Source organism: Salvia splendens, chromosome 11, assembly GCF_004379255.2.
Source record: "Salvia splendens isolate huo1 chromosome 11, SspV2, whole genome shotgun sequence".
Classification (NCBI taxonomy): domain Eukaryota; kingdom Viridiplantae; phylum Streptophyta; class Magnoliopsida; order Lamiales; family Lamiaceae; genus Salvia; species Salvia splendens.
Genome location: NC_056042.1, coordinates 19,088,258 through 19,112,284, shown reverse-complemented (window position 1 = coordinate 19,112,284; position 24,027 = coordinate 19,088,258). Strand labels below are relative to the sequence as shown.

At 36.2% G+C, this 24,027-nt stretch overlaps 1 protein-coding gene and 1 long non-coding RNA gene across 2 annotated transcripts; one reads left to right on the top strand and one right to left on the bottom strand.

Annotated features, from left to right (window-relative positions):
- Positions 1-15,114: 15,114 nt before the first annotated feature.
- On the top strand, positions 15,115-19,697 carry LOC121755185 (cyclic nucleotide-gated ion channel 2-like). The gene is given in 8 exon segments (XM_042150474.1): positions 15,115-15,223; positions 15,322-15,880; positions 17,793-18,008; positions 18,088-18,274; positions 18,277-18,349; positions 18,455-18,566; positions 18,645-18,968; positions 19,047-19,697. Coding segments are annotated over 8 exon segments (2,001 nt in total). The 5' UTR covers positions 15,115-15,179; the 3' UTR covers positions 19,533-19,697.
- A 2,403-nt stretch (positions 19,698-22,100) lies between these two features.
- LOC121753972 lies at positions 22,101-23,800 on the bottom strand. The gene is made up of 2 exons (XR_006040527.1): positions 23,618-23,800; positions 22,101-23,083 (listed from the first exon to the last, which is right to left on the bottom strand). It is a non-coding gene; the product is annotated as an uncharacterized LOC121753972 (long non-coding RNA).
- Positions 23,801-24,027: the final 227 nt, after the last annotated feature.

The window sequence follows — 24,027 nt, the reverse complement described above, 5'->3', positions numbered from 1 at the left end:
ACTCATAAAATAGGTATAAAGATATTGAGAATCCCACAAATTAGGCAACAAGGTCAATCAATTATTTCCATGTATAAGAGGGGGAGAAAATTATTGGAGTAAAGAATGAAACATTTAAATCCTCTATTAAATAGGAATATGATTTAAATTTGATAATCTTTTATAGGAAAAGACTCCAACAAAATAGGTAACAAATAAATTAATTCCACAAGGGAATTAATGCATATAGGGGATGAAAATCCTCATACAATTTTAAAAAGTCAAATCCTAATTTATATAGGATATGGAAAGATTTAGTAAGATATGGTTGGATTTAATTAAGAAAAATATGCACAATATATTAATTAAATCCACAAAATAATTCCCTCTCTAAGAGGGTTTTAAGAATCACGAGCCAAAAAAGATAGGGTCGATAATTATGGATATTCCACAAGGAAAGATTTGATATGGATTTAATTTATGGAAAGAACACAATTAGGTATCAATTAAATCCACAAAATATCATGACAAATAAATAGAGGGGTCGAAAATTCCCTTGAAAATAATAGAAAATTAAATTTGGATAAATATCCCAAGGAAAAATATTAAATCCAATAATAAATAAAATCATCTCCAACAAGAGGGGTTGGTCAAAAATTACCATAACATAGGCTAGAATAATTTTGCATGATCCCAATTAAATAAAAGCACTCTTAGGAAATTAAATGTACTTTAATTTCCTCCCAAATAAATATATTCAAGCCACGGTAATCAAATAAACACAAATTTCCAATAAATGCAAAAATTACGTACAATAAATAAATTGCCACGAAATCAAGAAAATTAGGTCACAAAAATTTGGGTGGCTACACCAAAAAAGCATGACCAACCTCTCATACAACCCACGTTCTTTTTGCTTATCACAGTTACTTAATGCTTTTAACGTTTGTTTGATTTTTCCAAGTAGTGAATTACTCACTCCGTCCATGAAATATTGACCAAGTTTAACTCAATACGAGTTTTAAGAAATGTGAAGAAAAGTGAGTTGAAAAAGTTAGCGGAATGAGAATCTCTCATTTATATATTAGTTTTATAATAGAATGTGAGCCGTAAAAAGTTAGTGGAAAGTGGGGAGAATTTACTAAAAACAAAAAAAAACAAAGTGGACAACTTTTCACAGACGGACCAAAATAGCAAAACTGGACAACATTTCACAGACGGGGGGAGTATCTTACTATAGTTCTAAACCTGAAAAATAGAACAAAAAGCATATTTATGGCTAGGGTGGGGAATTATACTGAAATACCGGAATACTGGACTTACCGTACCGAAAATACCGATTTTTCGGTATACCGTAGTTTTCGATACGGTATTATACCGCACCGAAAGATTTGGTACGGTAATGGTATTAGATTTCCTATACCGCGGTATACCGTGGTATACCGAATCTTCGGTATACCAGTATATACCGTCATACCGAATCGTCGATATATATCTACACTTCGGTATACTGTGGTATACCAGTATACCAATTGATTATTATATATATAAACATACAATATAGTACTCCCTCCGTCCCGGCCTAAGCGAGATGTTTCAATTTTGGCACAAGAATTTAGGTAGTGGTGTTTATTGAATTAATTAATAGTAAAGTAAGAGAGAGAGTAAAGTAAGAAAGATAAAAAGAGAAAATAGTAAGAGAGAGGATAAAGTAAGAAAGAGAAAGAGAGAATAAAGTAAAAGAGATGATACAGTAGGAGAGGTAAGATGATAAAGTAGGAGAGAGGAGTGACTTGACTATTACCAAAAAAGGAAACGTCTCACTTAGGTTGGGACGTACCAAAAAGGAAAACGTCCCACTTAGGCTGGGATGGAGGGAGTATATATTTATGTTATATTTATACTAAAATTAAAAAATATAATTCTCTGTTATACGAAAATAAGAAATAGAATTATTTTTTTAAATATTTTGGGTGTAATAGATTTTTTTCGTGTATAACATGTAAGACGGTATGTTGTATCGCAGTTCGGTATACCGAAAACACGGTATGGTAACGGTATAAGAAACTACCTTTCCGAACTTCTAGTATACCGAAAAATTCGGTACGCTATCAGTATGGTGTTTTGTCATACCGTAACTTTCGGTACGGTATACGGTATGACTCTCATGGTACGGTATACTCTACCAAACCACCCCTATTTATGGCCTATGGGACCATGATTACTAATTTAAGGGGAAAACGAAATAACTTTATTGGTGAAACTAAAATGTGCTAAGGACATTTATGCTCGACTTTTTCAAGACAAATAAACAATTTAAAATTTTGGCCATTTTGCCGAAAAGAAAATACTCCCTCCGTCCCACCTCAAGTGATCAACTTTCCATTTTGGATTGTCACATCTCAAGTGATTGATTTCCTTTTTAAGCTAAAAACAAAACTTTAACCATCTCTTACTTTATTATCTCTCTTACTTTATTATCTCTTTCTTATTTTATTCTCTATTTATCTCTCTTACTTTTTCTTCTCTCATATTTTACTCTCTCCACTTTAACTCAATACATATCATTTTCTTAATTCTCGTGCCGAAAAGAAATCAATCACATGAGATGGGATGGAGGGAGTTTATGCCAAGCTTTAGGGCCCTAGCTATATCTCCATACTTCTAATCTTGACTAAACATATAATCATGGGCCATTATGTCCCAGCAACAATATCGAACGTAACTCTATTAAAATCTATTACTCTTCCTCTGATACGACGTAGACTATAAATAATGTTTACGTATTGCTTTGGTATACTTTACATTATTAAGGTGAAAATGTCATTGCTGTATCGATAGCGTGCATTGCTAAAGTGAGAACCATATTTCAATAAATTCTAAAAGTATAATAAATGTATAATGATATTCCCTCGATTTTATAGATATTAATTAACTATAACTAGTAACATGTCGTATATTAATTTACAAACAAACATGTATTAGATAAATATTACTCCCCGTGACCTTCATCCTACCACAAGAGACTCGTATTGTTTTTATAACGTCCACTTGAATATTTGAAATGAGTTATTTTTTTTTTTTTACAAATATAACATAATTACCCAGTTCTACTTCATTAAATATTCAATTACTCTTCATATTGTTCTTGAATACACCCTTGGGTAATTATACGAAATTTTAGAAAATATTGTTTTGTGTGCTAAGTGGAGAGATGAAATAATACTCAATCCGTCCCATAATAGGAGTCACTCTTGTTTTGGGTACGAGTTTTAAGGAATGTAAAGAATAGTGGGTTAGAAAAGTTAGTGGAATACATGACCCTCTTTTTTATATTTATTTTATAATAAAATGTGAGTGATGTGAGTTAGTGGAATGTGAGACTTACTTACTATTTATGGTAATAATGAAGTATGATTTTTATTGTGGGACGAACCAAAATGACAAAGTCTGGCTCTTTTTTTGGGACAGAGGGAGTATATTTGTATTAATGTGATCGATTTTTTTCCAAAATAGGAAATGTGACATTTTTTGTGAGACAAGCTACGAAGATAAATGTGATACTCCCTCCGTCCCTCATTATGTGTCCCAGTTTCCATTTTGATCAGTCTCATATTAATTGTCGCACTTCATTTTTACCATATTTGGTAGTGAACCTCACATTCTACTAACTCATTTCCACTCACATTTCATTATAAAATTAATATAAATTAATATTCTCTTCTATAAATGAAACATTTCTTTTTGTACATGTTGTAGAAAAATAATATAATTAAAGTGAAGAATAAGTAAAATAAGATATATATTGGAAATATGGGAAGTATATAAAAATAAGACTCTTATTCTACTAATTTTTTCTAACTCATACCGTCAAAGTGAGAATATATTAGGAACAGAGGGAGTACATATTTGAGTGCTGGTTTGTCACGAAAATAGGAATAAATGCGCCTCGTGGTTTTCTAAAATAGCGGCTTAATATTGAGTGTCTTAAATTAATAGTAACACATAGGTTGAATCTCAGATCTGAAATCTTATACTACTAACTTTTATGTTGCGAATACTATATCAATAAATATTCTAGACATGTCGATTTTTTATCAGTCTAGCTGATATATACAACATCTTTATCAAGCAAGCTTATTTTTGGACCCGCTGTGACATTCTCAAATCCATGTTTTCCATAAAACAGAATAAAATCAAATAGTTTTAAAAGATTTTTTGCACTCAATTATCTGATTGTATATGCCATGATATGCCCTCACATGTGTAATGTACAATGTCAGAAAGCATGTGATACACACAATTCGTTTTTAACCCCACATTTTGTGACATATTGAAGCACATATCTTCAAATAAAGTTTGTACCTATATGATAATAGGGTCATATTTATTTTCTGCAATATACTAATAAGTTGAAGAAAAATGCAGGGTGCATAATTTTTGTAAAAACATCATGCTTTTGTAGTAGTGGAGTTGTGGACCAATGAATTAATAGTCAGATAAATCTCAAATAATTGGGGTGAAAATCTTTTCCAATCATATACTCCCTCCGTACAAATAAAGTTTGTACCTATATGATAATAGGGTCATATTTATTTTTCTGCAATATACTAATAAGTTGAAGAAAAATGCGGGGTCCATAATTTTAGTAAAAACATCATGCTTTTGTAGTAGTGGAGTTGTGGACCAATGAATTAATAGTCAGATAAATCTCAATAATTGGGGTGAAAATCTTTTCCAATCCTATACTTCCTCTCTCATCTCATGTGATGAATTTCTTTTCGACATAGGAATTAAGAAAATGATATATATTAAGTTAAAATGAAGAGAGTAAAGTATGAGAGAGTAAAAAGTATGAGAGATAAAGAGATAATAAAATAAAAAAAGAGAATAAAGTAAGATAGAAAATAATGTAAGACATAATTAAATTTTTATTTTTAGCTAAAAAATAAAATCAATCATTTAAGGTGAGACTGTCCAAAAAAGAAAGTTAATCACTTGAAATATAAGGGAGGGAGGGAGGGAAGGAGTAATACTTTTTTATTTTAGCCAGCTTGGAATTGAAATACAGTTAGATGAATTATTGTAGTCAATTATTTTCGAGAATTCATAAAATATTATGGGATTAAATTAAACAGACCACGTGTGACCATCAAGATTTAAAATGGTACGAATCATTGCTTGACAGGACGCTTCACCTCTGAATCTATGACAAGAGCCATAGCAATATAAGTGGGACTGTGTATCTTACTTCTCTATTTACTTTTTTATTTCACATTTTTCTTTATGAAAATAGAGACATTTAAGATGAAATGGGAATAATATATAATTAGTCAAGTAAAAAAGATGAGAATAAAGGTAGTTAATCGGGAGTCACAATATTATTATTGTTTAATGTACTATAAAAAAACCGCTAGATAGTGACGGAAAGTAATGACGGCGGCTGCTAGTTCAACAACTAGTGACGGAAAAGCGTCAGTCATGAAATAGTAACAGATTATTCCGTCACTAAAGCGAAGCAGCCATCTATATTTTCCGTCATTTCGTTGGATTAATAGCTTTAGTAACGGACAAATCCGTCACTAATATTTTTTATTGACAAGTTTTTAGTGACATAGTAAGTTTGGCGGATCTGTCATTAAAAAACTTGTCAATAAAAAATATTAGTGACAGATTTGTTCGTCACTATATCTATTAATCCCACCAAATGACGAAAAATATAGATGGCTGCTTCGCTTTAGTGACAGAATATTCTGTCACTATTTAGCGATAGACGTTTTTCAGTCATTTTCCGTCACTAATTGTTGAGCTAGCAGCTGCCGTCACTAATTTCCGTCACTATACAGCGCTTTTTTTGTAATGATGGTGGATCCCAGTGCTGGGGTTTGAATCCCCTTGCACAGCAGAAGACTTGTACAAAACAAATAAATCAGACGTAGGATCTATTTGACGGATTATGCGATTAATCTATTCACATACTAACACAGAATTGCATGCTAGAACGCAAATAATTCATGCTCAAAGAATATAAATCCTATACATGAATACTACGGTTTAGAGTTACCGATTTGATTCTCCAAAGAATCATCGATTGCTTGCTCCTTCTCTACGATGATCTTCAATACTAGACCACGGATCTTCTAACTGGTTCCCGAACTGTATTCCGAAATCAGTGTAGGCTGATCTTATCAGAACACTAGGACTCGAATAAAGAAGACAGAAATTCCTCACGGTGGAGAACTGAGAAATTTTCGTCATCTACTCTGTATAAGAGTGGACGAATTTTTCCTCTTCATTAATCGTATTTTCTGTATCCTTTATTCTCCTATTTATATTAAGTTCATATTGGGTCCAGTCAAGGATCTATGGAAGGTTTTGGATATGGGCTCACCCCAATTAACTTTTTACTAATTAAATTGAACCCACAATTTAATACAAGCTTATATTGGAATATTACAAGCAGACACTACAGAAGTAATATTAACCTCCCCATAATCCGAAATTACAAGTAATCCGGGTTTCCGTTTTGTTTATTATTTATTTCCAGCGCTTAAGATATAAATGTCCATTAATTAATTAAAGTCTGCTATGGACTTAATTAATTAACATCTTATTAATTACAAGAGTGGACTTAGCAAGAAACACTTATTTATTATTCATGGAATAATTAAATTTCAACTGACCAGCTTTCGAATAATAAAAACCTTGTTCAAGCTACTTTTGAGGACATTATGCGCACGATTCAACATAATAGCAATCCTAGCACCGCTAGATATTAATCATCACTAGCCAATATATTAGGATTATTGGGTTGCGAAAAATCCGCACCTTTTGATAAGTCAAAGTAGTGCATAATCAATACCGTATGCTCAATGCTAACGTGTGTAGATTAAGAAATAGTATTTTATCAGAACCTAGTCTTTCAGTAGATAGCATAAAGACACGTCTTGTTGTTAGATCCATTCAGTGTTATACCACACCAACGTCATCTCTATTTCACAAAGGCTTAGAAGTAATCGGACTGACATTGCAACCTTCCACGATAGGTAGTCTAAGCCTATCTGGGTTGTAAAATTCTTCTTTTTTCTTTTGCAAAGCATTGCATAGAACCGACTGTGTTACCTTAAAGTGGACGATGCCCACAACCAGTCTACTAAGCAAAGGACTTAGACTTTGTTTGCTTCTTATACATTTAAATGTTTATATAACATCTTATAAATGCACAAGCAAACACAATGTAATAATATACTGATCCTATTCGTGCGATACTGCTCGAATAATACTAAATCGGGTTAAAAGTGGATTGTAGAGTTTTCCGTATACAAGCAAAATTATATTCGCGCGAACTTGCTCGCAACATGTTTTTCACTATACCAAACCTAACACCTAGTGGTATAAGTTGTACTAATAAATTAATATATAGTGTATATATATATATGAGTATTGAGTTATGGAGAACTTTCCATAAATGGAAATGGACTATTTTTATGGACGGGATACTATGAGACTGAGGGATGATGATTTCAATATATTTAGAGAGGGAAAGCGCATAAATGCAATGGCGGGTGTCTAACATGGAGTACCACATATATGTATTCCTTGTGCTCCCGCTCATGGTTTAAAGAGTCATTTTCAATCGGTATAGGGTTTAACAATTTGTTTAACTTCATGGTAAAATTGTGTGAAACACTACAAAAAAAGAGGAATTAGTGACGGAAATTAGTGACGGTCACTGAAATTTCAAGAATTAATGACGGAAAATGAATGAAAAACGTCAGTCACTAATTCGTGATAGAATATTCTGTCACTAATCTGAACTTACCAAGGCAGCTGCATTTCATTTCCGTCATTGTAATTTTAGTGACGGACATATTTTTGTCATTAAAATTCTCGTCTCTAAAAAATATTTGTGACAGATTCGTCCATCACTAAAATTACAATGACGGATGAAATGCTGCTGCCTTGGTAAGTTCAGATTAGGCCATCCATAATAGGAATAGCCCAGCAATAGCCCAGCCATAGCCTAGCCACTGCCACATCATCAGCACTAAAAATCCTCCTGCCACATCATGAATAGCCCAGCCATAGCCTAGCCACATCATAAATAGCCCAGCCACATCAATAGCCACATCACTAATAACAATTATATAAAATGACATAATTAACAATCACACAATATACGGAATTTAATTTACGAGACATATACGGGAAACATTAATAATACTATCCACATCACTATTAACAAATATATACAAAATTAAATAATTAACAATCACACAATATACAGAATTAAATTTACGCCACAAAAACGAGAAAATTCACTAATATTAATAAAATTTAAAAAGTATATTAATTAAAAAAAATTACATAATTAATGAGTTTGTCCCACATCGAAAGTGGAACATAAAACATTCAATGATGTCTCTATAAAAGAGAAACAACCAAGGATGAGTTTGTCCCACATTGAAAGTGTAACATAAAACATTCAAGGATGTCTCTATAAAAGAGAAACAACCAAGGATGAGTTTGTCCCACATCGAAAGTGGAACATAAAACATTCAAGGATGTCTCTATAAAAGAGAAACAACCAAGAATGAGTTTGTCCCACATCGAAAGTGGAACATAAACATTCACGGATGTCTCTATAAAAGAGAAACAACCAAGAATGAGTTTGTCCCACATCGAAAGTGGAACATAAAACATTCATGGATGTCTCTATAAAAGAGAAACAACCAAGAATGAGTTTGTCCCACATCGAAAGTGGAACATAAAACATTCAAGGATGTCTCTATAAAAGAGAAACAACCAAGAATGAGTTTGTCCCACATCGAAAGTGGAACATAAAACATTCACGGATGTCTCTATAAAAGAGAAACAACCAAGAATGAGTTTGTCCCACATCGAAAGTGGAACATAAAACATTCAAGGATTTCTCTATAAAAGAGAAACAACCAAGAATGAGTTTGTCCCACATCGAAAGTGGAACATAAAACATTCAAGGATGTCTCTATAAAAGAGAAACAACCAAGAATGAGTTTGTCCCACATCGAAAGTGGAACATAAAACATTCAAGGATGTCTCTATAAAAGAGAAACAACCAAGAATGAGTTTGTCCCACATCGAAATTGGAACATAAAACATTCAAGGATGTCTCTATAAAAGAGAAACAACCAAGAATGAGTTTTGTCCCACATCGAAAGTGGAACATAAAACATTCAAGGATGTCTCTATAAAAGAGAAACAACCAAGAATGAGTTTGTCCCACATCGAAATTGGAACATAAAACATTCACGGATGTCTCTATAAATGAGAAACAACCAAGAATGAGTTTCACAAAAAAAAAACATTAAATAAAAAAAAATTAAAAAATCCGCTGGGCGATGCGCTCGGCGATCCGGAGCGCTGCAATAGCGCCGAGCGGATCGCCCAGCGCACCGCCTAGCGCCACGGAACCGCCGAGCGCTAGGCGGTTTTTAATTCCGGATATGGCTGGGCGGCGCTCGGCTAGGCGGTGCGCTAGGCGTTATTGTGGATGCTCTTAATGACAGAATATTCTGTCACGAATTAGTGACTGACGTTTTTCATTCATTTTTCGTCATTAATTCTTGAAATTTCAGTGGCCGTCACTAATTCCTCTATTTGTAGTGAAAATAGTTAGTGTTTTTATTTTTAATATTGATTTTAAAGTGAATTGTGTATAAAAAATAGTGAAATGTGGGGTTCGCTTATTAAAAATAATAAAAAAGGGAAATGGTCTTTAATTTGTGAACATCCCAAAGTGATAAAATAGATTTTAAATCGTAGACAAATGAAGTATATTAGTAATAGCAAAGAATGAACACTAACAATTTAATTTCAGTTTTATTTATATTGGCATCGCAATACTTAAAAACTACAAATAACATCAAAAAATTATATAAGACGTTTTTCATTTTTTAGATTGGATTCGGTTTTGAGGGAAGTGTGTGATGTGGTCTATTACATAGAATTGATGGTAAAAGAATAGAAATTCCCTACACACGTAAATGAAACTAAATTTGACATAACTAGTGGTTGCCGTACGAAGAGGATGATCATTGCATACAAATGAATGTGTTGATGCATGACAACTGGTTATGAAATTTTTGAGTACTTTCATCAAAAAAATTCTAAATTTTTTAATCTGTTAATTTTATCCTAACCATTACTCCTTTCGTCCCTCAAGAATATGCACTCTTTCTTTTATAGTCCGTCCCACAAAAATATACATTTTCTAATTTTGAAAAGGCATTTCTCTCTACTGAGATGAGACTCATTCTTCACTAACAATACTTTATTTACTTTTTCTCTCTACATCTCTCTTACTTTACCAAATTTACATTAAAACCCGTGCCGATCCCAAAGTGCATATTCTTTGGGGACGGAGGGAGTATATTTTATCATTCTGTCACAATTTTTTAAACTTATCAATTGTATCAAAATCTCTGTAAATGTTGTAGTGTTAATTTTATCAAACATATCTTAGCAAATTTATATAAACATTCCTTTAATAATGGTACAGAGAGTGTAGCAATCTTATATCATTTGTCCAGGAAAAAAGAAAAGCCTTAAATACTAATTTCCTCACATTTTACGTTACCTTTTGTGCAACACATTTTAAGTTAACATACAAATTATAAATATTTATTCGATTATTAATTTAATTTCCCAGTCTTATAATCCAGTGAATATAACACTGCAAAAACTAATTGAGCCGAACCTAACATATTTTTAGCTAAAATGGCCTGATTAATTTGATTATGTTGATTACTTCGGTCTAGTTTCCCAATAAATTTTGGTTTATCTTAATTCTTACTACTATTAGTATTAGTCATAGTAAAAGTTTCTAACGAATCAAGAAATTTACGAATATAAAAAATGAGGTAAGTCTCTTCAATCTCTAAATGTGTGTCCGCAACTCGTACTAGGAAAATTTATACTATGAAATAAAAAAATTCTTAACTACGTAGTTTCAATTGATAATAATCATGTGCTCTATGCAAGAAAGAAGAAGAAATCATCGAGCACCTTTTCTTCACTTGCAGGATCGTCTCTCCTATAGTACTTTTGTTGTGAACGGTTAAAAATTTGTCTTTGCCTTCTCAAACAACCGTTAGCTTGCTTTTTTTTTTTGCCTCGGAAGCCCCATTAGAAGGTTCGACGAGAAAATGTGGATTTTCATGCTCTACGTTATGGTGTGATCTATTTTTGGGATATAGCGGATGGTTTTTCAATTTTTGAAGCAATCTAAATAGTAAAAAAGAAATGTCTTTTTTGGTATCTTGGCGCGTGGATTAGATGATGGTGCCTCGAATTCTCTTTTGCACCTGGACAATTGTTGGAAAGGTGGAATGATGTTAGACAGTAGGAGGGATCAGACATTCTACAAAATAAGGTCACGGTAGTTAAGTGGAGGTGAGATGCTTTGTGCTTTTGTGTTCGACTGTATTGACTCCTACCGTTGTTGTATGCTCTTAAGTTGCTAGTTGGCCTTGGGTTTTTCTAGGTGAAGAATTTTCTTGGCATAGAACTTGGTGACCGTTTTTTCTTCACGACCAAAAACTGTCAAAACGCCCGGTCGGGCGTTGTCCCCTTGCAAAATCGCTCGCCCGCGCGTTTCGTTCTGTATTGCACGGCTTTCTTAAAACGATCATAACTTCCTCATCCGGGTTCCGATTGAGGCATGCAAGATACCCCCCGAGAAGCTCTTTCGACGATGAAGACAATGATGGTCTGAGGAGTGGATTTGGATTTTATCTTTACAGTAAAATTCCAGTTTGAATCAGACCTCTGAATTTGGCTTGGCACCTTGACATGTCTCCACCCTCTTCTCGGACCCCAATCAACCCATGGCCCACTACATCGTTGTATTCTATGATTGTGAATACCCAGATTCACATCATCCTCTCCTTCTTTATGAAAGGATTTGTCCTCAAATCCGGTTCTTTGATTTTTCTTTGGGACACCCGGATTCACATCATCCTCTCCTTCTTTTGAAGGATTTGTCCTCAAATCCCAATCAAGTATACTTGAAACTTGGGCTATGAGTGATTCATCCTGATATGACTTCCATGAGCTTATTACCGGTAAGAAGTTACTCGGTACATCCACGACTCCGGGTTCACATTCTAATCCTCCCAATTCTTGTCTCATAAAGTCATCAAAGAGAAAAGACAAGTCATAAGAGTTGGTGAAATAAGGTGCATTCTCCTCACCAAGGGCAAAAATAATAGGGTGATTTAGAGCCCTCCCAAGGTTGATCTTAAAATCTAACAAGCAACTTTTTTTCCTCACATGCTTGTAGTTTTTCTCTCTTGGTTTCTTTGATTCACACTCACCCCCACTCTCTCTTGGCTTTTGCGTCTCACATTTTCGCCTTTTCTCATACTCTATTGGCTTTTGAAGCATACTCTCACTCTCTAGCTTTTTCTCTTTCTCTAGATTCTCTCCAAGTGCTTGTTTCTATTAGCAACCTCATGTGGCTTTGGTTCAGTGTTCAAGATTTGAAGGGCATTAAATGGCTCACATTCGTCCTCGGCTTCCACTATGCTAGACACGCCATCATTGAAAGTTGGGTGTGCGTCTTCTTCATGTGTGGCTGTGGACTCCTTTTCATCCTCAAGTAGCTCTTCATCATCATCATCTCTCACCCTCCTAGAGTGAGGCTCTCCATGAAACTTCGGAACTCGTTCCCTTCTAGTGAGATGCCGACATGCATCGTCTAGCGAATCCTCTACATGTTTATAATCATGTTTTGCTTCGGTGATTGGAGTATGCGGCTTCACTCCACTTCGTATTGTTTTGTCCCCCTCTACTTCCCATTCGGTCACTAGGTGGTGTGGAAAGATTATGTGCAACTCGGTCTCTTAAAAGGACTACATCATCTCGGAATGCCGTAAAGCCCCTTTTCATAGTATTCATTCATCCTCGTACCTCGTGCAACTCTTTCATGATTGAGGAAAACATCTCTTCGATAGTTTCATCGGATGATGAGGTGACTTGCCTTGTAGGCGAGTTATGCCTATAGTTCTCCATTTCAAGTACCTACAAAACAAATTGCACAAGACTAGGGACAAGTCCCTTTTTGTTAGTAACACAAACAACACACACACCCGGGAATGGAGAATTTAGTGAGGAGCTCACTCCCTAAAATATGTACCCCTTTCCCCAAAACTCACACCCAATGTCGCTCGGAAGGCTTAGAAAATTTTGGTGGCTAGGATACTCTCCCTTACTTGCTCTCAACGATGATAATCCACAAGGGTAACACAATTCACAAACAAGATATGCAACTAGGCAAGTAATTACTAGTTCTAAAAGCCAAAAAGATAAGTGAAAGTAAGGTGCTAGGCCAATGGGACAAATCAACAAACACTTTGTGTACACAATTTCACCCAACAACAATAGACCCAACAATTGATACAATTTTGGTCTACAACTTTGGAATAATCAATTTGACATACCCAACAATATATATACCGATTTATAGCTAAAGCCCATGGATATATTTTGAAGTATCTTTTTTTTTCTTTTTTTTGATAATTTTCTAACAATTACAAGAACAAGAACCAATGACTCTTGATACCAAATAATGTGAATCTTAAGGATTCAAGAAACATATGTTGCCCGGATTTGTTCTTGCAATAATATCCAATAACCCAAACAAGAAATATGACAATAAAATGATGGAAAAGAAGAAGAAGATGATAAGTGTTTATGATTTAGATTCAAGCTCAAGAAAGAAAACCCAATGGCTACTTTCACAAACAAAACTTAATGGCTCCACCAACAAACAACACAAGAACTAGCAAGCATACCTTAACAAATAATCTAAGCCCGGCAATAGATTAAATGCAACCACAAGGGATTTTGGATAAATCTTCAATGATGAAGATGAGTGCTCACAATGGCGTCTTGTTCTTCAATAATGTTCAAAGTCTGCCCACAAAAACCCTAGACATGGGTATTTATACAAGAGAAAAAAAGTGTTAATAAAAGACACAAAAAAGTCCAAAAACGCAAGTCGCGCAAAAACCCTGGTCGGGCGTTTTTCCTCATGCAAAATGCCCGATCGGGCGAACTCTGTGGAGTTCGCGACCAAAAACTGTCAAAACGCCCGGTCGGGCGTTTTCCCCCTGCACAATCGCCCGCCTCGCGTTTCGTTCTGCATTGCGCGGCTTTCTTAAAATGATCATAACTTACTCGTCCGGGTTCCGATTGAGGCATGCAAGATACCCCCGCGAAGCTCTTTCGACGATGAAGACAATGATGGTCTGAGGAGTGGATTTGGATTTTATCTTCACAGTGAAATTCCAGTTTGAATCAGACCTCTGAATTTGGGCTTGACACCTTGACATGTCTCCACCCTCTTCTCGGACCCCAATCAACCCATGACCCCTCGACATCGTTGTATTCTATGATTGTTAATACCCGGATTCACATCACTTTTAGTATGGTTTGATCAAGATATATAAAAATAAAAAATAGATAACATGATAAATTGACGTTAGAGATTGAAAAAAAGTCGTGACTGGTGTTCGATATAATGGATTATTGGAGGATGGAATGTAGTGGTGATCAATTATATTCGTATTCTTATTTCAATTTCATTCATTTATACTAAGTAGGAGTATTTTTTAAAAACACTATTTCATTTAAAATTACCACTCCCTTCATCCAATATTTCCTTTTTTCAATCAGTTTGACATCTTTCATTTCCTTGATTTTTTTTAACATGTTAAACAATTTTCGACGGAGGAAGTACTAGAAAATAGAGTCATTTTTACTGTCTAACTCACAAAAATAGGTAGGTATTTCAAAAGGATAAATTGCCAAAAAGAAAATGATTCGATTATATTATAAGTTCGGCAATTTCTCCATTTGAATAATATGAGTACTTCCCTATAATTTATTTACCACTTATCATAGCCTAGCAATTACTACTAGCAAGTACGTACGTGAGAATCGTGGGAAGAAGGTGGAGTCGTAGGTTCGTCGTCCTCTTCCGTGGTAAACTCATAAACACAAAAGGACAATCTCATTACTTCCTTTTTAGAATTTATACTTTCCTCTTCTCAGTATCAAAATTTGGTGTATTTCATCACCATTTATACCCCCCCTTTTAGCATCCTTTTTTCCAATATTCTCACACCTCCTCCCATGGTTTCCCTCACACTTCCAATATGCCCCTTTCCGACATTCCAAACCCCCCTCTCTCCTCACCAAGGCATCTCTCTCTCTACAATCTCTCATACTCATACTCATATATAGTATTATTACATAAACACTTGGTAATTGAATTACAAGTATTACTCTTCAATGCAGGTGGTTTGGATCAATGGATTTGCACAGCAGAGACGGTGGGGAGTGCTACGCATGCACACAGGTGGGAGTTCCGGTTTTCCACTCGACCAGCTGCGACCGCGCCAGCCAGCCCGAGTGGGAGGCATCCGCCGGTTCCTCCCTGCTTCCCATAAGGGACCGCACGGGCGCCCGTAAACCGGATCTCCCACCTGCGGCCCGGGTGCTCGACCCGCGGAGCAAGCGCGTGCAGCGCTGGAACCGCGCCTTCCTGCTGGCGCGTGGCTTGGCGCTCGCGGTCGACCCACTCTTCTTCTACTCTCTTTCGATTGGACGCGGCGGCTCGCCCTGCTTGTATCTGGACGGCGGCCTCGCGGCGGCGGTCACGGTGCTACGGACGTGCGTCGACGCTGTGCACCTCTGCCACCTGTGGATGCAATTCCGCCTCGCTTACGTGTCCAGGGAATCGCTGGTTATTGGGTGTGGGAAGCTCGTGTGGGACGCACGTGCCATCGCCCGTCACTATCTCCGGTCGCTCAGGGGCTTCTGGTTTGACGTATTTGTGATCCTCCCAGTTCCACAGGTTAGTTTCCGGCGTACATTAAGCCTAGCTTAACTAACTGTATAATTTTTTATACTCCCTCATTTCTCCTTTCTTAAAAAAAATAGACTAGTTTTACCATCGTCGTCCCAAAATTAGACAAAGTCTAAATATATAAATTTTTCAACAAATAATAATTCTACGCATTATTTATAATGTGGATCCCACAACTTTTTTCCCTCTTTCTTACTTTTTCTCATCTCTTTTGTTTATCAAATTGCACATTAAAATTGGTAAGTTGGTCAATTTTTTGGGATAGAGTGAGTATATTACTACTAATAATTATATACAGTTGTGTAGTATGTAAAATTTTAAATTTTTATGATAATGAAAATGCTAGTAAATTTGAATTACGCCCTACATTCAAAATGAAACGTTAGACAACGTTCAAAATGAAACGTTAGACAACAGAGGTTCAGGTCCACACTCCATTACCAGCTTTTGCATTGGAATTGTATTCTTGTACAAAAATAGGTAATGAGTTTGTTACAACTGTACACCTTCGTCCCAATATAAATCTCATACTCTTGTCCACCAATTCAAGGTTAAGTTTGATAGGTTACAAGTTTTAAGAAATATAATAGTAAGAGTTATAAGAAAAAAGATAGTAAAAGATGGGGTAGTTTTATAGTGAAGTTTAAATAAAATAAGGATTGTGGAATTTGGAGTGTATTAGCAAAGGTAGTAAAAAAAGCAAATGAAATATTTACTGATGGATAGACAAAAATGATAAAATGGGACAATTATTGGTGGATGGAGGGAGTACTATGTTCTTTTTGTGTTAATGAAGAGAGAGTATATTTTTATATACCCTCCATCCTATAAAAATACATCATTTAGGAGAAAAAAATTGTTATAAATGAATATGGAATATTTCAAGATAAAAAAAATATATAACTTATTTCTATGGGATGAAACGAATACTGGAGTAGTGATTTGAGAGAGAACTTCTTTTACAAAATAATGCGAGAACTTTTACGCTAAAACTTAAAAAGAAAATAACATATAACAACATAACCATTCTTCTTTTGTAAAAAATACACTAATTAATACACTCAACTTCTTTTTTTTACTCTATGCATTATTACTTCATTTTCTCTTTTCATTCTCTCCATTAATATATGTACTTATTATTTCTCTCTTTATTTAATATGCTAAATTGCATTTCCCGAAATTTAATATCATCGTCTACCTCATCATAAAGAAAGTATAATTAGTCAGTAAAGTATGCAGTAACTTAATTCACTGCCAATTAGTGCAGAGTAATCTATCAACATCACACGTTGACACGTGTAAAAATCTTATTGGACTTTTTCTGTTAGCATTGCATTATTAAAGTATTTTGGTTATGCCCTCTTTTATTTCAGCTTCATATAAATGGAAAAGAAACATACCCTTTTACTTAGGTTTATCTGTCAGTTAGCACAGTATAGGTACTAAATTCTGTAATGATTAACTTGATTCTTTGAGCTATATTTAAATTCTTATTATGTCCTTCAGATTTTCTATTTTACTTTATAATGCCTAATTCTTGTATCATTTACATTTTTTATATAAAAATTCTCCAATTGAATATCTTGAATTTTACATTATTCTGTACTCCCTTGTTTGATTTTAAACAAAATACTTCTTTTTTAGCACAAGATTTTATAGTGTTATTTTATAAATTAAATTAAGAGATAATAAAGTTTGTAAAAGAATAGAGGAAAGAGATTAATATTTTTATTTTATAATTATTACATATAATAAAAAATTGATAAAACAAAAAAATATATAAATAATATTAATAATATTTGTACTATCGTTAGCTGACAATGACTCATATTATTAGACAAATCACAAAAGAAAGAAAACTAATAAAAAATGATGTTGTTGTGCAATAATACATTTACAGGCAGTGTTCTGGTTGGTAGTGCCGAGATTGATAAAAGAGAATGAAATACGTGAGATAATCAGGATTATGCTGCTCATCTTCCTCTTCCAGTTTCTACCTAAAGTCTATCATAGCATCACTTTAATGCGAAGAATGGCCAAGGTCACTGGCTACATTTTCGGCACCATTTGGTGGGGTTTCGCCCTTAATCTCATCGCCTACTTCATCGCTTCTCACGTACTAACCTTCCTATTCCTTCCATGCCTTCATTCCAATATTATTACAAAATTAATACTGTATTAAAATGTATTTACAGGTAGCCGGCGGCTGCTGGTACGTCCTCTCTATCCAACGCGTGGCCATGTGCCTCAACCAGCATTGCCATGCCAGTCGACCACTCTCCTGCTCTGCTTCTCACTGTCGACCTTATGCTAACGCCACTGCATCTTCTTCTTTGTGTTTGGATGTTGATGGACCTTTTCAGTATGGAATTTACAAATGGGCCCTCCAGTTGTTTCTAGCACCTCCATCGCCGTCAAAATTCTTTATCCTATTTTCTGGGGATTGATGACTTTGAGGTACAGTGTTACAGACTCAATGTCAAACAAACATTTGGTGTGAAAATAATAAACTAGTCTTTTGGAATGGTTCTTCTATCTAACATTTTTTGGTATTGGTTGTAGCACTTTTGGGAATGACTTGGAGCCGACGAGCCAGTGGCTGGAGGTGATGTTCAGCATCAGCGCAGTTCTGAGCGGTTTGATGCTCTTCACTCTGCTGATCGGTAATATCCAGGTGATTCTAGAATGTTCGAGAAATATGGGATGCTGTTTAAGTTGAAAACGATGTTTGATTGAGAGAATTTGGGAATAGGTGTTTCTGCACGCTGTGATGGCGAAGAAGAGGAAGATGCAGATAAGGTGCCGCGACATGGAGTGGTGGATGAAGCGGCGCCAGCTTCCGTCGCAGCTGAGGAAGAGGGTCCGCCGCTACGAGCGACACTGCTGGTCAGCCGTCTGGGGAGACGACGAGATGGAGATCGTCAAGGACCTGCCAGAGGGGCTCCGCCGCGACATCAAGCGCTTCCTCTGCCTCAATCTCATAAAACAGGTGCCGCTGTTCCACAGCCTGGATGATTTGATCCTCGACAACATATGCGACCGGGTGAAGCCCATTCTCATCTCCAAAGGCGAGAAGGTGTCATTTCTCTCTCGCTCGCTCAATAAATTCTTATTGTGCTATCAACATACATTCTGACCTGAATATTAAAACTAGATTATACGAGAGGGAGATCCCGTGCTGCGAATGGTGTTCCTGGTTCGCGGTCGAGTGAAGAGTAGCCAAAGCCTGAGTAGGGGAATTGTGGCGACCAGCTTAATTGAAGCGGGGGGTTTCTTCGGGGACGAGCTTATGTCATGGTGCCTTCGCCGCCCGTTTTTGGATAGGCTGCCGCCGTCGTCTGCGACTTTTACTTGTGTCGAGTCAACGGAGGCGTTTGGCCTTGATGCGAACAACCTTAAGTATATTACCGATCACTTTCGATATAAGTTTGCGAATGAGAGGCTGACACGTACGGCTAGATATTATTCGTCGAATTGGAGGACTTGGGCTGCGGTCCACATTCAGTTAGGCTGGCGGCGCTACTTGCAACGGACACGTCGTACTTTGGCGTACACCTCGGCTAACGGGGACAGCCAACGTCGTCTCAGGCAGTGCGCAGCGATCTTCCTAGGCATTCGGCCTCATGACCATCTTGAATGAAATCGAAGAGATGGCCCTCTTGATTGTGAGTATATTTGAGAGATCAATGATCAAACCAATTGTAAGGAGGGTGAGAGAGAGAGAGTGTTTGTGCGTGTATGTTATGATTCTTATATAACAACTCAAGTCGGTCAATCCAGAGTCAAAAGATCATCATTCATTGGATGTAAACTTGAATTAAACTTGAATTTTGACATCTATATGGCAATTGTGATAGTTGATTTCTTGAATGCAAACTTTAAAAAAACATGTCTTCATCATTATGCAATTTTAATTTAACTAGTCTTCAAGTCAATTTTAACACTTACAAACTTGAGATGCTACATTCATGCAATCATTTTATTGTAAAGTTTAGAGCATCCGCAGCGGTGAGCAGCGGGTCGTCCGTCCGTGCCAGCGGCGCGGCACCGCCTGCTCACCGCTGCGCTCTTGCCGCTGGCGCGGCGCTGATCTTAGCTAAGAGCACGTCCGTGCCAGCGAGCAGCAGACGTGGCGGCTCCTGATTGGTAAACGGCATTTCCGTTGGAAATTCATTTTTTTAAATCGAAAATAATACCAAAAATTAAAAAAATTATATTTTCAGATTCCCAAAAAAATGGCATTATTTTACCGTTTTTCTGGTATTTTTTTGATTTTTTTTATTCTCAAAATCATCTATAAATACACACATTCATCATTCATTATTCACATCAAATCATCTCTCATTCATCTGTCATTCATATTTTTTCATACAACTTATCTACATCTTCCTCTCTCACTCAAACCCTCTCAAATGGATTTCACCCATCTCATTGCTGAAGCGGAGCGCGAAGAACAAGAATACTATGAACAATATCGTGCCGCCTATGAAGCCTATGTCACCGCGAATACCCCCGCCCCTCCTCCTCGACCAACTAGATCAACTCGCCGCTACATCCACCGTAACTGGGAGGGAGCCAACGAAAGACTCGTTGCCGACTATTTTTCCGACCAGCTGCGGTTTCCGGAAGATTACTTTCGGCGCCGTTTTCGCATGTCAAAACGCTTGTTTATGCGTATTGTCAACACATTGTCCGCCGTGTTGAATACTTTCAAACAAGTACAGACGCAACCGGTCGGGAAAAGTCTCTCCGACAACTTGTGCCAGAAGTGTATGTATGCCATCCGACAACTTGCTACTGGGCAAACGACTGACCTCTTCGACGAGTATTTGCATGTCGGTGAGTCAACTGGAATCCTTTGTCTTAAAAATTTTTGCGACGGCGTTCGTTCAGCTTTCGGTGAGGAATTCCTTCGGGCACCCACCACCGATGATTGCCAACGGTTGCTTCGTCTTCACGAAACAATCCATAGTTTTCCCGGTATGCTTGGCAACATTGACTGCATGCATTGGAGGTGGAAGAATTTCCCGACTGCTTGGAGGGGGCAACACTTAAACGGCCACAGAGGCGGCGGCCCAACACTTATCCTTGAAGCGGTTGCCGACTACCGCCTATGGATTTGACATGCATATTTTGGTATTACCGGATCCAACAACGACTTGAATGTGCTCTATTCTTCACCATTGTTCAATGATGTTTTGAATGGTGTAGCACTGGCGATCGACTTCGCCGTCAACGGAAATGCATACCACATGGGTTACTATCTCGCTGATGGTATCTACCCAAGGTGGTCGACTTTCGTGAAAACGCTCAGCAACCCGCAAGACCCGAGACGAGTTCTTTTTGAGCAGCGTCAAGAGTCCGCTTGGAAAGACGTCGAAAGAGCTTTTGAGGTCCTTCAAGCCCGATTCAACATTGTGAAGGCCCCGTCTCGGCTGTGGTAGGTGAAAAATATCTCTGACATCATGTACACGTGTATTATCTTGCACAACATGATTATAGTTGACGAATGACCGATGACGGCTAGCTTTTACGGCGAGGATGAAGCCGGAAGCTCAACCGCGAGGTCTCCCCCACGCCGAGGTGTGCATACGACGGCGGGCAAGGGGAGCAAAACAAGGAACACAATGCGCGATACCCGAGCCCACATTGACCTACAAGAAGACCTAATCAAACACATTTGGGCGAAATTCGGTCACGAGTAGTGGGTTTTTTTAATTTTATGAATTTAATTATGTAATTTTTAATTTTTAGGACTTTAATTATGTACTTTTTAATTTTTAGGATTTTAATTATGTAATTTTTAATTTTTTTGTAATTTGTAAAAGTATTCCGGATATTTTTAATGCATTTTAATTTTGTGGAAATGTTTTTATTTAAATTGAATAATAGAATGGTGGGACCCTTGAGCTTGTCTTTGCGGAAGAGCACGGATGTGGGTGTTGTGCTCTTACCTAAGAGCAGGGAGTAAAAGTGGGTCCGGGCCCACATCCGTGCTCGTTGACAAGAGCACGGATGGGAATGCTCTTAGGGACACTACAGTTGGGCAGAATTACGGGTAATGGAACCAAATCCAGCAACTCCATGTAGCACAAGTTACAAATGACAAGGCACTTATAAAATATAATGTCATGCCATAGAAATCCAGCCTCATAGTAAAAACATAAAATGGACAGGAATAGGGGAAATTAAATAGAAAATATAATCATAGGACCAAGAAAGAAAATTTTATGGAATAAACCTGATCTTTTCTGCCGTCTCAAAAATATTGGTGATTAATCTTGTAGTCTATTTCAGAAAATTATGAGAAAACTCTAATATACCCAAAATTAGGACAAAGAAGTCACAAACAAACTAGATTCACCATATCAAATTCATAAGCAAGATTTGTAAACTGACCAAGTGAACTCTCTCTTTGTGCATAGAGACAGCCCCACTAATAGAGATAGAGTTGCAAGTGTGCTGGACCTGGATAGCTTATTCCTGCACCTTTCATTTTCAATCCAATAAAAACAATCACATTGTCTTGTGTGAAAACGATCGTTTAAACTTGAATCTTTCATTTTCAATCTAATAAAACAATCACATTGTCTTGTGTGAAAACGATCGTTTAAACTTGAATCTTTCATTTTCAATCTAATAAAACAATCACATTGTGTTGTGTGAAAAAGATCGTTTAAACTTGAATCTTTTATTTTCAATCCAGTATTCCAAGAAAACAATCACATTGTCTTGTCTGAAAAAAACAACTGATGTTTTTCATGCCTTGATAATGGTATGCTAACTATCTACCCTCTCCTCTTTACTCTCTTCTCTTCGGCTACTTTCTATCCACAATCAGAGGGTTATTCAATCTCTTTTTTTCTTTCAAATCATTTATAAGTACTACTAATCTCTCTAATAACTGGTATAATAAGGATAAATTCATAAAATTATTAATTGATATAGTGAGTATGTTTTTAGTGGTAAGGGCAATGAGTTTCCATTAATATTGTTGAAACATCACATGCATGTTTCATTAATGTTATTCCAGACAAGGTGTTACATGTTAATATGGTGTTTTGTACGATTGAAATTTAGAAAGGGCGAAATGGACCTGTATATGGTCTGTTCGGTTGCACTCATTGGCTCCCCATAGATCTTCAACTCTCTTTCGTTGATATCCAATGCCCTGTGCTGATATATAATTGCCTGCACAATAGATATCCCAATAATAGTATATGCACAATCAAGATGTAAAGATGAAGGCACTGCACCTACTTTCTTCTATATGATATTCAAAGCATCTTCTAGCTTCCTTTTATCTACAAAACCTAATGTCAGATTGAGTATGCTTGGAGAACCTAGTTCAAAAGTGAGATCCTCAGTATGCTTATTCTAAAATTTGAAAGGGCTTTCCAATGATACCATTAAAAACCGCTCTAATTCACTATCATATATATACCATTACCACTTATGGCTTCAAACAATGAAACAAAGATCAAGATGTAATTTACAGAAAATACAACAGAATAACACACCATTATCATATACAAACAACTCTACTTCTAATAATTCACAACAGCGACGCTTCAAATTCTTCTCTAACACGGAATAGCCACAAACTGAAATCATAAATTTTGCATCACGAATACCCTAAATCAAACTCTATAGCGGAAGAACTAATTCATTTCTAGTAAAATATGTTGTTGATAATCAGCAAGTAAAAACGAAAGATTACTTTACCCATGATCAGTAGAGAGGGGATCCAGTGGTAGAATCAATTTTGGGTGATATTTGGTTGATTTCTCTACAAAAAATTCCATATCCTCCGTAGAATAGAGAAGCGAAAATGCGGCATCATCAACTATGTAACAAGCAAACTTACCGAAGAATAATTTCACAGCCACTTGCGGAGCCAGCATAGAACAAGGGGGTACAACTGTACCCCCAAGTTATTGTGTATGTAGTATAGTATTGATATTATAATTACAAAAGCCATTGGTGGTGCAGTCAGTGGCGGATCCAAACATTTTAAATTGGGGGTACAAATCAGATGTTAAATACACATACAACATATAAAAAAATAATATTTTAAAATATAAACAAGGTAAAATAAATTATATACATGTATATATAAAATACCACAAAATATT